At 39.7% G+C, this 14,970-nt stretch overlaps 1 protein-coding gene across 3 annotated transcripts; it reads right to left on the minus strand.

The window, feature by feature from the left end:
• Positions 1-1,144: 1,144 nt before the first annotated feature.
• On the minus strand, positions 1,145-12,545 carry MTRF1L (mitochondrial translation release factor 1 like). 3 transcript variants are annotated; one of them, XM_041470030.1, is made up of 7 exons: positions 12,119-12,545; positions 10,658-10,737; positions 9,299-9,482; positions 5,612-5,775; positions 4,581-4,698; positions 2,643-2,779; positions 1,145-2,048 (listed from the first exon to the last, which is right to left on the minus strand). In XM_041470030.1, exons 1-7 carry the CDS (start codon positions 12,399-12,401, stop codon positions 1,833-1,835), a joined length of 1,182 nt encoding a protein of 393 aa, XP_041325964.1. In that variant the 5' UTR covers positions 12,402-12,545; the 3' UTR covers positions 1,145-1,832. The 3 variants fall into 3 exon arrangements, with proteins under 3 accessions (XP_041325964.1, XP_041325963.1, XP_041325965.1); XM_041470029.1 differs by having other exon boundaries at positions 10,658-10,746; XM_041470031.1 differs by lacking the exon at positions 12,119-12,545 and having other exon boundaries at positions 9,299-9,457; positions 10,658-10,745.
• Positions 12,546-14,970: the final 2,425 nt, after the last annotated feature.

The following is a 14,970-nucleotide window of genomic DNA, read 5'->3' on the forward strand; positions in this document are numbered from 1 at the left end:
AAGTCTGGCAGTGGATCTGGGCTACTCCCCACAAAAGAATTGTACTTATTTCATATGACCAATGCTAGCAGTGGTTGCAGAGTGAGCAGGAGAACCACTGGGAGCTAGGCTGACTGGACACCAGTGCAGGGATCCCCTCCACTGCTGGAAAGGCAATCTGCTCACAGCTCAAGGAGGTTGCATTTGCAGAGACAACATCCCTTGCATTAAAATTAATACAGAAGGGGGGACTTCCAAGTCCTTACACAGTAAAGCTTGATGTGACAGGCCAATGACAGTGAAGTCCCCCTATGTACAGCACTGCCAGACACTAGGTTTGGAATACCTCTGTCAGCCTCCAGCCAGAAACACGATGTCTGTTTTTTCCACGCTGATCAGATCCTGGTCAATTGCAAGGCAACAACACGTTTAGTGTTTTTCCAAGAGCCAGAAGAGAATAGGGAGGCAGGATCTGGCCAGACAGGCTACAAGCTGGATGATCAGGGAAGGTCTAGGGTGACAAAGACCTAAACAAGTGTCTAATTTTCATGCAGAAGTCCAGCCTGCAGACCTGATCAATGGCCCTTATTTGTTTGGAAGAATATGAAGCTGAACAGCAAACTCCATCCATCACTTGGCATAAGAAGGCCTGGCTTTAAGTCACATCTGTAGGACTGTCACAAGTGCTCTGCAGTGTTCCATTTACCATACTGATCTGGTAAGGATGAAGACTTCAGTCCTAGTTTCTGCTCCAATAGGTATCTAATTATTTTACACAAAAAATTGAGTCAATGTTTCTTTTTAGTTTTTTTATGTGCCAGTTTGGAGTTATAAAACTGCTAGTAAATACAGATCTAGGACTCATGCTCATCAAAAGGAAATATGTATGTCTCATCTTATGCACACAGACATTCCTTCATCTGAAGTTAATGAATGCATCTTAAATTAAAAGACTTGGAACTTAATCATAGTTACCATGCAGTGTTTACTAGAAAAAAAAAAAAAAAAAACCAAAGGTATCAAATTTTGTAAAATGCTGTTAAATAAACAGACAAAATGAGTAAGTGCTGGTCATAGTGCATGGCTTTTAGAAGATAAATAACTTAGACATTCAATTAAAACCATAAAGGAGACACTGAACTGAAGTCAACTGGATACTAAAATATCATGTGAATAATATTGTAACAATTTCTTTTATTTTTGATTCAAGAACAGAAACACTTGTTGCAAAACCAATTCTTATGATTCATCACATTGGCTTCCATGGCTTTTTTTCCTTGAACAAGGGATATTCCTAAACTTGTTTTGCATTTATAAATAAAGGCCAGAAGGCCTTGAAAACATGACAGAGATATACTTTAACTCCTGTTCCTATAACACATGTAAGTGATTAATAAATATTTGGATAGATAGACTGGGATCATTTATTTATCACTTTTTTCCAATCACTCAAACAAAATAGGATTTTTTTGTTCTCCCACGTAAGCTATTTCACACTATTGTGAAATAGTTAAGCCATAGTTAAATGAAAATGGAACTAGAAATAACTCCTTTTTTAATGCATGCATACCTTTTGAGAGGGGTGTATCAGTTCCCAGTAGAAGTTAAAAACTGCTGTTACTTCTGGTGCAGTCAAATAAACTTTTCAAAAGGACTACTGCAGAAATGTCTTATATGAAGATAACAAAGTCTTTTACTCAGCAAGTAAGAAAACTGTTTAATATTCATAAAGAAACAAGTTGGGATGTTTTTCATGATCTGAAAAGAAGTTCCATTTTCTGGGTGGTGCTCTGAGAAGCTTCTTTGCAGACCAAAGTCTACATCTGTTCTAATGGCCTGAGAAAGAACAATGTTCAGGAGGAATTATTTTTTTCATTTTCTGAAATAATTTCCATTAGAGATTCATAATCAGCATATTCTCTCACAGTTTGTATCATTTCATCTAGCATTTCTTCCCCTAGCATGAAAGACTCAACATGATGCACTGATCTGCTTATTCTGTGGTCTGTAATCCGGTCCTGTGGAAAGTTGTATGTTCTGATCTTCTCTGATCTTCCTTTAGTCCCAACCTGTAGAACAAGAAGAATCAGTTTATCATCATCCTAAAAAAAATAGCGACATATTGATTAGGCATATAAAGCAAAAGGTTTCCTCACATGACTACACAAAATTTTTTATAGTTACATAGTACTCAGATCACTTCTACAGCTGCAGTAATTGTTCTCAAACACATAAAAGAAAAATTTTACTGCATCTTTTTCTAATACTATTCTGGTTCTTCATGCTGCAATCCAGTTTGTTTCACTGGATCTCTAGGATTTACCTACTACTGAAATTTTAAGTCTGGCTAATATATGGCTTTTATTGCTGCAGTAAAATGTAATGCTGTTGTTCAGAGAGCTTGGGAACTCCACAAATTTTGTTCTCCAGAGTGGCCTAGTGGAAAGCATCCCTTCCCATGGTAGGAGGGTTGGAGCTGGATTATTTTTAAGGTCCCTGCCAACCCAAACCATTCTGTGATTCTATGACTTTTTTTGCCTCATATAAGTCCTTCCTGGGCTCCTGCTGCTCTATATCTCCATTTATTACTTGCTGTTCAACAAAGGTGTTACCCTCAAGACATATGCTTGTACAGAATTAGATCACAACTAAATGAAACTTACTTGAATCTTTCGAGCATAGTTTCTCTTTTTGGTTTCTTCTTCTAGTTTGGCGTTGTATAGTTTAGCACATAGCATTTGCATAGCCTTCTCTTTGTTTCTAATTTGGGATCTTTCTTGCTGACATTCAGACACAATCCCTGTCAAAAATATCGTGACATTTAGCATTTAAGATTAACACATACTAAAAGAGCTCTGCAATTTCTGGAAGATTTTTTTATATGTTATATTAGGCTCTTACATTTGGACTGGGAATGTAGAAGTCCAGGTTTATTAATGAGTAATGATACATTTTGGGAGAGATGTGTAGGCTGAGTTGTACAGGTGCTTTAAGCCATAAAACAAATTTAATTCAGTGGAAATTTATTTCACCTGGACAACAGATGAATAATGAAATAAAAGATATGTGATGTGATCTGACTTATAAAAGACAGCTTCATTGTAAATTTTGGCCACAGTTCCAGGAAATGCAGGATTTAAGGAACAGTAAAATACATAAGACAGTGAGTGCTTAGCATACGGTCAGAATATAAAAAACTGGGAACTATTTTATTTAAAATAATAGAAGGGTGTGTTTTCTCATCCCAAAACATACAATTAAAGGTAAGAAATGAAAAGCACCAGAAAGGGTCAGGAAGAAGAAATACAGTACAAGCCAAGTTGTTATTTGGACTTATTAAGTAGCTCTGGTAATATTACAGGATGATTTTATAAGATTACATAGTATTACTTTCTGAAAGACTTATTTATAAATAACATTTTGGATCACAGTGAAGGTTTATAAAAAGATTTAGGATGAGAGAAATAGAAGAAGCAACAGGACAATTTTAAGGGAAGAGAGATCAGAGAAATGAAAAAGGGAAAGGTGGAAGAGGAAAAAGTCAGGAGCTAATGTGAGGTATGAACTCCCCCGTTAACTCTGTATAAGTGCAAAAAATTTGCAATTTAAGACTTCTATAACACACCCTAATAACTGCTATCAGCAAAAACTAAGATCAATTGCTGGTTTTAGTTTGCTGTGATTTTATCCAAACATACAGACAACACAAAACATTTTTAATCTGGGGAATCTTTATGTCATCATATAGTGAACAGAATTTTAACCTCTCTACTGCTAGCCTTCTGCTTTACTGGAGTGATGCAGTAAGGGCAGAATGGATTGATGTTTAAACAGATACAAAGAAATGGGTGGCAAAAATCTGGATACACGAAGAGGGCTTGGGATTACCCTGAAACCGTGTAAAGCCTGATGAATGTTTGTGGTAGAGAAGAGGAAAAGTTAAAATGCAATGAAAGTCAAGAAGGCTGTTGTGATTTGCTCAAAGGGAAGTAAAAGGCTTAGGAATGGCAATAAAAAGCCCCCATACAACAGCTAAAATCAGGTAGTGTTTGAGGGTGTATCTTATCCCTGATATGTTTCCTAACCTGAGCCAGAGGGATGGGCCTCTTAATTATGTGTGTCATCTATGGGAAAGGAGCCAGCAGACGAATGGGAGCTGGCATTCTGAGTAGACTCTGGCAGTCTGAGTAGACTCTGCAATTAAAATTAATGTTTTAATACAAAAATAGCACAATCTCTCTTTTGGAGACTAGTCAAGAAAATTCAGATCATTAGATAGCAACCTACTCCATTTTTCGGTGTAATTTTCATTATCTGAAAGCTTAAGTATCATTTTTTCATAAAAACTGATCTGACTGCTTTTAGAGTGTCATGTTTAATAGCAAAATTATAGCTTAACTAGTGAAGCCAGTAGTCTTCACTGCTAAAAACCGGAATGGGCACAAGATGATGCATTTAGACTAGTATGAATAGACATGAAACTACATTAAACCTCTGCTCTACTGTTGCCCAGGTTCAAAAATTAAACCATTGTTTCAAAAGAAATTCTGACAGCAGTTTTGGAATGCAGATCTTGTACTAAGGAAAGGATGAAGCAGCACCTGTTGGAATGTGAACTATCCGCACAGCACTATCTGTGGTATTGACATGCTGGCCTCCAGCTCCACTAGCTCGCTTTGTTTCTATCCGTAGATCTTTTGGACTAATTTGCAGCCTCATCTGTCATGGGAGACAGAAGAAGAGAAAAAAAGTATTTTATGTTGTTTCTTTCTAGACAGATACCAAATATGCACAATAGGTTTATTTTAGAAGGCACATTCATGCAAGATCAAACTTCTAAATGCTTATGGGTACTAATTCAAATCCTCTCATAAACACATTAAGAAATCTTAGTAATCAGACTGGAACGTATCATGATGGTACCCCAGAAATCAGCCAAATAGTAACTTAATGCATAACCATTGCTTAGCACTAATTTTCCGCTCTTCTGAGAGCTCTGCATTCTCTTCCAGCAGAGTTAACCAATATTTGAGCTTGATTAGATGGTTTTTAAATTAAATGGAAGACATTCCTTTTTTTGGCTCTGGAGTGGAGCAATAGTCTCTGTGAGGAAGGAGCAAGACAATTTCAAGGAAGTTCAGGAAGGAGTAACATCTTTGTCAATCTGCTACATCAACATGAAACTAAAATCAAAACAAAGCTTTCTTAGCCCATTGCTTTTAAGAAAGCAAATATAGCAAAACTGAATTATCATACATCTTAAAATAAGCAAGTGAGAACACTACAAAAATGGGAAAGAGGAAGTGCTAAAAGAAGTAATCTATGAGCCTGGTAAAATGACTCAGTCTTTTGTTACTTTGCAGAAAATGCAGTTTTCCACAAAACATGCAAGACCATCACAGCGAATTTTCAAGGCACAGTTAAAGTGAAATAGTACTGAAATTAGGGTTATGAGAAAAGACAGAAATTCTTTATTCCATCCCTGTGATTAAAAAAACCAAAAAACAAATATGACCCAATTTAAAATTAAGATTAAAAAATTCATTATGTGAGAATATCAAGAGAGGCAGAAAACACTTTGTATCAAACATTGCTCCTGGTAAATTCTGTAATACTGAAAGATAAATATTACCTCAGTGGGTTGGGGTAATATTGCAACAGTCATTGTGCTGGTGTGAATGCGTCCTTGTTTTTCTGTCTTTGGCACCCGCTGAACACGATGCACTCCTCCTTCAAACTTCATGTATTTGTAAGCCTCAACGCCTGCGATACTGGCTACTGCATGTCTTAGGCCACCTTAAACAGAGAAGAAAAACTGTTGTAAACCTTCAAGAACTATGCTGTTATACTTCAAACAGTGTATTTACACACCACTGGCATTTGTTTCTTAAAATGAGAAACTTACCATTTAAACACTTGGGCAAAATTATGCCAAAAATGCAAGAACAATCTTAAAACTACATATTTACTCACACACTAGTTCAAAAAGGAAAGGACTGTCAGATTCTCTTTTGTTAATTTTTTCTATACATTTGTAATACATTTTATATACACCTATATAATTTTTTTGTAGACCAAACAGCACAGAGGTTCCTGCACTTCTTACCAATACCTCCATCAAAACACTTGACAAGAACATCCTACAAGCATTGAACAGCTTGGAACTTGAAAGTCAAGCCCATAGCAATCATGGCTTTGGGACAGAGTTTGTTGCTCTACTACTTTATGACATTCTTGATCTTCCTTGCTCACAGTATAAATGAAGGATCAGAGAAGTGATGGCACTATAAATGAACGTATCATTTATATATAAATTAATGAATATATTTTACCCATATATAATGTATTGTAAATGAATATATTTCACCTATTTTTGTTTTTAATGTAGCTCAATTCCCAAATCCCACTCTCAGCACAGTGGATGGTGTGCCAAGGGAATGACTTAAGACACAGGTGGCCTTGAAAGAGTATTGCTCTTCAAGCCTTGCAATATGAAACCACAGCTGAGGAAAAGAAGAGGCACACACTTCTCAGAAATACTGGCTTAAGCTATCTTTCAGACTAAGGAACTCAACCATAGGAACAAGACAACAGCTATTTAAAAAAGTAAAATGAAGACAACATGGAATCTGAAATTGCCCTGTGGAGCAGGAAGAAGTCATCTGCCAGAATACAGGCCAGGTTGTTCACTTCCATGGACATGCTTGTTCACTCATAACTTTACTAAAATATATATTGTTTTACAGTCATATTTGTGTAAGACAGGAAAAGGCAGTTTGGCTTTCAATTTCACATAATTTTTATCCTTCTGCTTTTAAAATTTGTAGTGGGATGTGTGCCTATAGTGCTTAGAATAAGACAACCAAGAAACTGGTTCACATGACAGATATTTAGGCCATACTGCTTCAAACTGATTACCACCAACACAGGTTTATTAAGAACTGCAGCCAAATCTAATGAAATTCTGACAGACCTTTTACGCTGGCAGACAAGTTGTAGGCTTGTTAAATGTAGTTAACACTTGATAACTATGTTTTTGCCTCTTTCATATAAAATGTCCCAATATCTGATCTACTCAGAACAAAGGTATGAGTTTGTGCTCATTTTTTATGTGGCATCTTAGATCAGGGAAAAGTCCCACATCTGTGTCTCTGCCTGCCACTACAGGGTGAGAAGCAGTGAATAAATAATGACATGTGAGTTTGTGCTTCAACATGTGTGCTGAATCTTCAACATGCTGTTTTAGCATAGTGGCATCCCAGGGGGTAGGTCAATAGTCATTTAAGAGTGGACTGTAACCTGTATTTTATTGCAGCTTTATTTAACATACACCTGCTTCACACATGCTCCCCTTCAGATTTCAAATTCAGATTTCAAATTCCCTGAAATAAGGGAGTTTGATATTTTAACGTAGGACCTTGCTTTTGCTCATGTGATCAATAAAAATGGAATGTGGGTAGGATGTAATAGCCTAGCATCACCCTCATCCACTCTTACTCAGCACAGCACAGACACTTTGAACCTGAGGGCTCAAATATCCATTTCATTGGCCATGCCATGTATAGTGCCCCTACCTTCCAATTTATCTCCAGCATCTGTTTTGATAATATGTGGTTACACAAAATCAAAAAATAACCTGACAAAATCTAGGACTGCTTTTATTTTACCCAAGATTTACATCCTAAATGTTAATTAAGGTGCATAAACAAACTCTTAGCAAAACAGACTTTAAAATAAACATATAACCATTTAAAAAACCTATCCCTTTCAAAGAGAAAATATGGATAGACTTATGTTAGGTTAACATATTAGTTCAATTTCCCATTTAAGGCATTAATGAGGCCTCTGAGGGTGTGGGTTCCTTGTCCAAGGACTGAGCTTTCATCAAAAGGGTAGCCAAGCCCAACTCCCTCTTTCTTCTAATCATAGGACTGTAAGCTGAGTCAGACCTGACTTACAACTATTCCGTAACAGGGAACTTTCAGCCAAGTCAGTGGACTCATCCAATTAGCACGGTGGTCTCAAAACTGCTAGAGCTGAGAAAGAAAAAACACACAGCTTGCTGGAAGATGAGACAGGCTTTGCTTAAGCTGACTGAAACTGTGCTCTGAAGGTGAAGTGTATGAGACTGCTGGGGTTTACCCAATCCAAGTCTTGCATCAATGGAAAGGCAACTCTCGCCTTTCCCTACAGTATGTGGGGAAAAAAAAAAAAAGACCCAGACCCTTCCTCTTTTCTGTTTACACCCATCTAATATGTACAATGTTTATTCCATTTACTTAAAAAACAAAACAAAACAAAGCAGATTTCTGTTGGCTTTGAAGGCTGAACTGGTTCAGCCCCTGGCAAAGTGTTTGCTTGGCCATAAGTGGGGATGAACATGACTTTGTTCTTTCAGCAACAAGATGTACTCTAATATGAAGCTTCTTATCCCTACCGCCATGTAAGCTGTATAAACAGTTTACTTGGCACATGAGCTCTTAACAATACAAGAAGTTTATTAATATTAACAAATCTAGGCAAAAGAAAATAAGGAATTCAAGTGCCATAAATTTTTTAAAGTATATTAATTGAATCATTAGCAGTCACTCTAGAGGGGAGTAAGCCACTCTAGAGGGGAGCCTGAGTTCATGTTCATGAACTTGAAATAAGATACTTGCTAACAATTCTAAAGAAAGATTTTTAAAACAGTTTAAAAATGTAACACTTTTGAAAATCAAATTCTGATAAAGATTTTAACAACTGTTACAATGAGCTACATCCAAATATTCCATTCCCTTATATTATAGATGAGATACTATTACAAATAAATTTAAAATGTTTTAGATTAAACTTCAAGAATTGTTTCAATAAAACTGATTCCTCTATGCCAATAGATTCATAATAAAAACCAGATTTTTTCAATCTTCTGCCAACCTAACCTATAAACAATAAAACATTAGATAACTAAGTAGACCACTGTAGCCAAATAAAGTTTACATAATCTTTATTTTAAAAAAAAGCTAAACCAACATATCTGTATCACTTTCCAAATTTCCTTCTGCCAAGCACTTGTCTTTCAATAATTTCAAAATGTAGAAATGAAATTACTGGAAGACAAATTTTCTTTGTAGCACTTTCGTATTTTATTAGTTTTTCTGAAATGGAGTTTCATGCCCAAATACAGAAGCTGAAGAGAACTGTACTCAGACATTCAAACAATATTCCACTTCTAAAATTAAGATAGTGCAAATCAGTTTTCTTTGCTTTGGAAATTAATATATCGTATGAATGAGTGTTTCAACTTGAATTAGGAAGTTACAGTTTTTTCATTACTAACCTAGTTCACTGGGAAAGTATTCTAATATTTCAAATTTCCACTTTTTATAAGCAGCATATCGTTGATACATATCAAATATCTCCGAGGTGAACAGCATGGCTTCCTGCCCTCCAACTCCAGCAGTTACTTCCATGACAAGATCACTCTCATCTGTTTCTTCTGAAGGAATCAAAAGCAACACTATCTGTGAATACAAAAGCACCCAGCTAAGACTCCTCTCTGACACTGCTACCCACACCTGAGTCAGTGTAAAACGGCAGACACGTCTGTAACTGATCCAGGCTGTGTTCTCCTGCCCTGAGGACAGGCTTCAGCCAGGCAAAGGTGTCTACAGGTGGTGCTGCATTGCAGGAAGGCTCCCTGTGTTTGTTCAGGGTCACAGGAGCTACACAGGCCTCTCCTGAGAGCCACAAAACTTCAGAGAAGATTTTAATCCATCAGGAGCACTGTGAGGATAAACCACAGGATACATGCCTGTTCTTGCAACACGGATTCCCCTTTAATTCTATCTCAACTGCAGAGCTAAGAAGGATGTTCAGGAGCACAGTCCTTCAACAACAACATAAATGTATTATCTGTTCATTTATTTAAAAAAAAATAAAGAGTCTGATTTGCAGAAGAAACATAAACCAAAACCAAAAAATGATCAAAATTTTGCAAATGCTTTTAAATCCTCATCCTTTACTAGCATTGGGTGATGTTTCTTTCCTTTATTTCCACAGATGACAACTTCTTTTGGCAGAATCATAAATATTTACAAAAATATTTCTGTAAATAAAGTGACTGTTGTGTTGTTGTTGGAGGAATGAAGAATACGACCATAGCAGTTTCCATAATAATATTAAGTTGAAACTTAATTGTTTACCTAAGGATTTTTTTTTTTTTGTTAAATAGCAAAGATACTCTGTAAAATTTATATAAAGTAGCAGCCTAAAGTAGTTACGCAGTATTACATTTTTTCAAACCCACCGGTGAGTGACACTATGCAAGTTTAATGTTTCCAAGGGCTAAAGAGTTGGACATCCATAAAGATACACCCAGACAAGAGAAACTATAGCACCCATTTAAAAAGATACTTTGATTGAAACATTTTCAGGTACAAACAGGCACTTGCTTACAGGATGTCTTTATAGCACCTAATTTTTTATTTTCTTTAGCTAACATACATTATTTGGGGGCTATAACTAGCACAGTGGGGTGGAAGAAGAACTTATCACATACATCTTGATGAGAATCATAGAATGGTTTGGGTTGGAAGGGGCCTTAAATATCACCTAGTTCCAACACCCCCAAGAAGCCAATTTGGCCTTGCTAATTTAAGAATGGCAAGGAAACAGGGGCTCTATAAGGGGATCTAACCTGTTGTTTCAGTTCAGCTATCTCTTCTTCACAGGAAGCAATTTCTGTTTCTGCAAGCTTCCGGAAATCTTCATTCTCATCTGAAATATTTGAGCATGGTTAATCTTCAGATGTATAGCACTGCCATTCTAAGAAAACCTTTTTAAAAAATAACCACATGAAGAACTTACTTTACCAAAAAAAAAAAAACCCAAACCAAAACCATATTACCACATAACCCCTCCCTACCCCTAAAACGTGTTAGAAAATCAGATTACTAATATGGTTTATAAAGAAGATTCTAAGTACATATGAAGTGTTTTCTAATCCTGTGCAGGTATAAGACATGAGAAAAATCTGAAATAAAAGAATTTCTGCTAAAACATCCAAAACTAAAATTCAAGCCAACTGTAAAAAAAAATAAAAATTACTGTGCCAGTGGTCAAAAAATAGCACAGGTTGCAGAGATTGGTTGTGAATTTCCATCCTTGGAGATACTCAAAACCTAACTGGGTGAAACCCTGAGCAACTTGTGGGTGACCCTGCTTGAGCAGGAGGGTGGACTGGGTGATGTCCAAAGGTCCTTCCCACACCAGACATTCCGCGGCTCTAAAAAACTATCTTCTGTATTTCAGTGTGGCAAAAACATAAAGGATTTAAAGAGCACAGCGGCTCCAAAACTGGCACACCTTGTTAAAAGGACTAATACCCCTATCACTGTATGCAAAAATCTGAATACTACTTAATCATCTAACGAATGTTTACGGATGCTAAAGTAGTCCATTTCTACATTTTACTTTTCTAAACGCTATCAAAACGAAGTTTGATTACTGGTAAAAAAAAAATCCCATTATTTGGCAGCACTAAAAGTGTGCAGCTACTGACACACAACGAAGACAAATCACGGTGTGGAGACAGCAGATTCAGGTGCTGACTTCTACGACTGCCAAAACGGAGACAGGCAGGCGGACTGGGCTGCCTTGGCGGCAAGGGAAAAATGGATTAAAAAAAAAAAAAAGCTCCACCAAAACTTCAGAACTTTTCCATCCCCGATTAGCTATCTTTGTTTTATATGAAACAGGTTCCAGTATCAGCACTTCCCACGCCGGCGGAAGAACTTCCCCCCTCTCCTGTACTCGCGACCTCTGCTCGGGCAGTTTCTTTGCCTCGGGAAGGCCCGAGGGGGGCGCCCCGTGCTCCCGCGGCTGCCACGCGCGCGTGTCGCCGTCACGCCCCCGCCCGGGGACACACGCGCCGCCCTCCCGCCGCCGGGGTGCGCCCCCCGCGCGCGCAGCCGCCATCCCGGCAGGTGCGCGCCGCCACGCGCCCGACTCCGCCCTCCCCCGCCCTCCCTCCGGGGCCCGCTCGCCCAATGGCGCCAGCGCATGCAAATGAACCTCCGCCCTGCGCCCGCCCCCTCGGGGCCGCCCCCCGGTGACGCCGCGCACGCGGACCGAGCCCGCCGCGCGCCCCGCGCCGCACCTTGCGCCAGCTCCCGCGTGTCGCGCAGCTCCCGCTCCTTGTCGCGCAGCCGCCGCACGCGCGCCGCCAGCTGCGGCGCCGCCCCGCCCTCGCCCCGCGCGCGCGCCTCCAGCAGGCGGCGCAGGGAGGGCGCGGCGAACAGCTCCTCCAGGCCGGGCCGCGCGCTCAGCCCGCGCCGCGCCGCCAGCGGCCATCCCACCGGCGCTGCCCGGAGGCTCCGAGGCGGCAGCGCGGCGGCTCGGTAGCCTTGCGCCGCGCGGAGGGCCCGCGAGAGCAGCCGCATGTCTGGCCGGGGCCGGAGCGCGGCGGCCCTCCTGTCGCCCGGGCGTCACTGCCCTTCCGGAGACGCCCGAACGCGCTTGGCAGCCTCCCTTCCGGGTTTCCGGAAGTTGCCGAAGAGGCTCGGCCCTGGCTTTGGGCGCAGTCGGAAATCATCGGGTCTGCGGTGGCGGAAATGCCCGAAGCTGTTCGGCTTCCCTCGGCTCGTGCTGTCCCGCGGTGGGGCGGGCTGGCGGGCTCTGATTGGCCAGCGCTGACGGGGCGGGGTGCCGCCTCATGGCCCGGCCGGGCGCCCTGAGCGCCCTCTGCAGGCCCCGGAGGGGGGTGTAAGTCAGCCTGCCCCAAACAAAAAAAAAAAAAAAAAAAAAAAAAAAAATCAAAAAAGCCTCAAACCCCACCAAATCCTCAGTACCCCAAGCCTATAGCAGGACTTCTGAGCAAGAGCCTCGGGGGTACTGAGTTATCTACCGGGGTGGTTTAAAGTCTGCATAGATAAAAGTGAGGTTGGTGAGGAGTGTGAGCTGGGGCTTTGGATATCCGGGTTATCCTTCTCCCTCCAGAAGAAATCTTCAAAATTAAAGTACGCTGGGGAGGACCGTGCAAATATTGTGGAAGAAAGTCCCCGTACTGAAAGCAGGCGCAGAATTAAGCATTTAGAGGAAAAGAAATGAGTCGTCAGAGGAACCAAAAAGGGCAATTCAAAGTGCCTTCAATCAGAGATTAGCGATGAGACTGAAAGACAACCCATTTACACAATACAGATCCGAGTACAGTGTTTTACATGTAAGTTTCAAGTAGGAACTGCATCTTGTGGGATAATCTGGGCAAATCCCTCCTGAAATGCCGACCGAGTGCATATTACCTTGTTTTAGATAACAACATTAATGAGATTTTGGCTAAACTCAAAGCAGTTTCAAGAATATATTTTAATATAAAAATGTGCAACTATCCCTAATTTTTTATTAGGCAGTATTTTGTATTACAATAATTGGAGGAGTCAGGGTTGTGTACTTCCCTTCCTTCTGTCCTTGTTCATGTCTTACCAGAACCAGGCAATCACATTTTACAGCTAAATTACAATCTTGGAATAACAGCTACTTCCTTATGAAACATTAGTCAATTGTTATTTTAATGATAAAAACAAGACTAATTCTTGAAAACCTAAGTAGTTCTAGTAGTCAGAAAAGAAAACATGGAAGTGTTTGTTGTATGATGGAAATCCAAAGGCCAGTGTGAGAATTTGCTATTTGGAATACTAAACATTAAAATTAATGGTTAGATAAAAATGTTTTCCTGTAATTTTAAGCATGCAACTTTGGATAAGGTGTATTGGCAAAACAGAGTGTAGCAATAATTTATAAGTAAAAGTCACACTGGAAGGTCTTTGTGGAGAGCGTACAGTCTGTGTGAGTTGTCTGGCACTGTTGAAAATCCCAGGCCATCACTTATGAAATCTCACCCACCAAAAGCTTCCTTTGCACCCACTACTGCCTGTCCATGAAGCTCCTTGAAGTCTTCTTCCAGAAACATAAAGGAAAAACTATCCAATTTATGGTTTAACACACAAAATATTTTGATGTTCTCTAACAATGAATGAGTGTCTAACTGCTGTGTAGGCCCAGCTTGTGAAGAGACCTATGGAAAACTCAGGAAACGTAGAGTAAGGGGTAATTTAAGATAAATTTTTTGAGGAAAAAAAAAAAAAAAAAAAAAAAAAGTAATCTGAGTCAGTGACTGATGGTCAGCCTTTGAATCACCTGAATCATATCCCTGTTTTAAATGAGAAGGGTGGACTTCCACAGTGAGTTCATGGATAAAGGAAGGGGCAAAATCAGGCTTTTGGTATAAAGTTAAAATAACATGCAGCCACTGTTTCTGTCAAGTCTTTGTCTAACTGATTTTGGCACTATTATTGCTTTGTTCTTTCATCCCATCAACATCACTTGTACTGCTGGCAGAAGTATTCAGGACATGTTCAAACAGGGATGATGCTTTGTCACTGCAAATGTACTCAAGTGTATTGGTAAACAGGATGGAACTTTGTCACTGTGTTCGAGTCTCAGGATGTGCTAGAGTGCTACTCTTGGGTCTCTTAAAAAATAACAGCATGATAGCCTGAGAAAAACCCTGTTTGGAAGTTGGCAGTTAGACATGATTCAGATCAACTTGGAGGAGACATTGCAGCTATCTGCCTATGTGCAACCTTAGCTTTGTGCTTTGTTGGATTTGATAAGGGCTCAGGATCTGTTGACTGGACCAACAATGCCAGAAGCAGGATCAAAGATATTGTGGGAATACAGAATTTACTCCTTGTGGTGCAGAGAGTTGCTGAAGTTAGAGACTTTCTTGTATCAGCTTTGATTACTTTTGAATTGGTCTTATGTAATACTTCTGTTAAATGGCTTTTGCAACCACTTCTTGCATATGGAATTTGTGGGTTCCTAAGGGCTCACAGCATGGTCAGTCCAGCAAGCTGCTCTTACTGAAAAAAAACCCCTGACTGGTTTTAGATATTGGCTCCTTGTAACTGAATTTGCTGCCTAGGGAATCAAGTTTAGGATAAGATGACCTCT

The sequence above is a fragment of the Pyrgilauda ruficollis genome, unplaced genomic scaffold (assembly GCF_017590135.1).
Source record: "Pyrgilauda ruficollis isolate IOZ18807 unplaced genomic scaffold, ASM1759013v1 scaffold24, whole genome shotgun sequence".
Classification (NCBI taxonomy): Eukaryota; Metazoa; Chordata; class Aves; order Passeriformes; family Passeridae; genus Pyrgilauda; species Pyrgilauda ruficollis.

Bases quoted from the DNA above. Each gene is read 5' to 3' on its own strand.
- MTRF1L (XM_041470029.1), bottom strand. From the start codon at position 12,401: ATGCGGCTGCTCTCGCGGGCCCTCCGCGCGGCGCAAGGCTACCGAGCC. The intron at 5,776-9,298 runs GTTAGTAATGAA...TCTCTGTTTAAG, and splicing joins ATACTTTCCCAGTGAACTAG to GTGGCCTAAGACATGCAGTA. The intron at 2,049-2,642 runs GTAAGTTTCATT...CTTGTTCTACAG, and splicing joins ACTATGCTCGAAAGATTCAA to GTTGGGACTAAAGGAAGATC.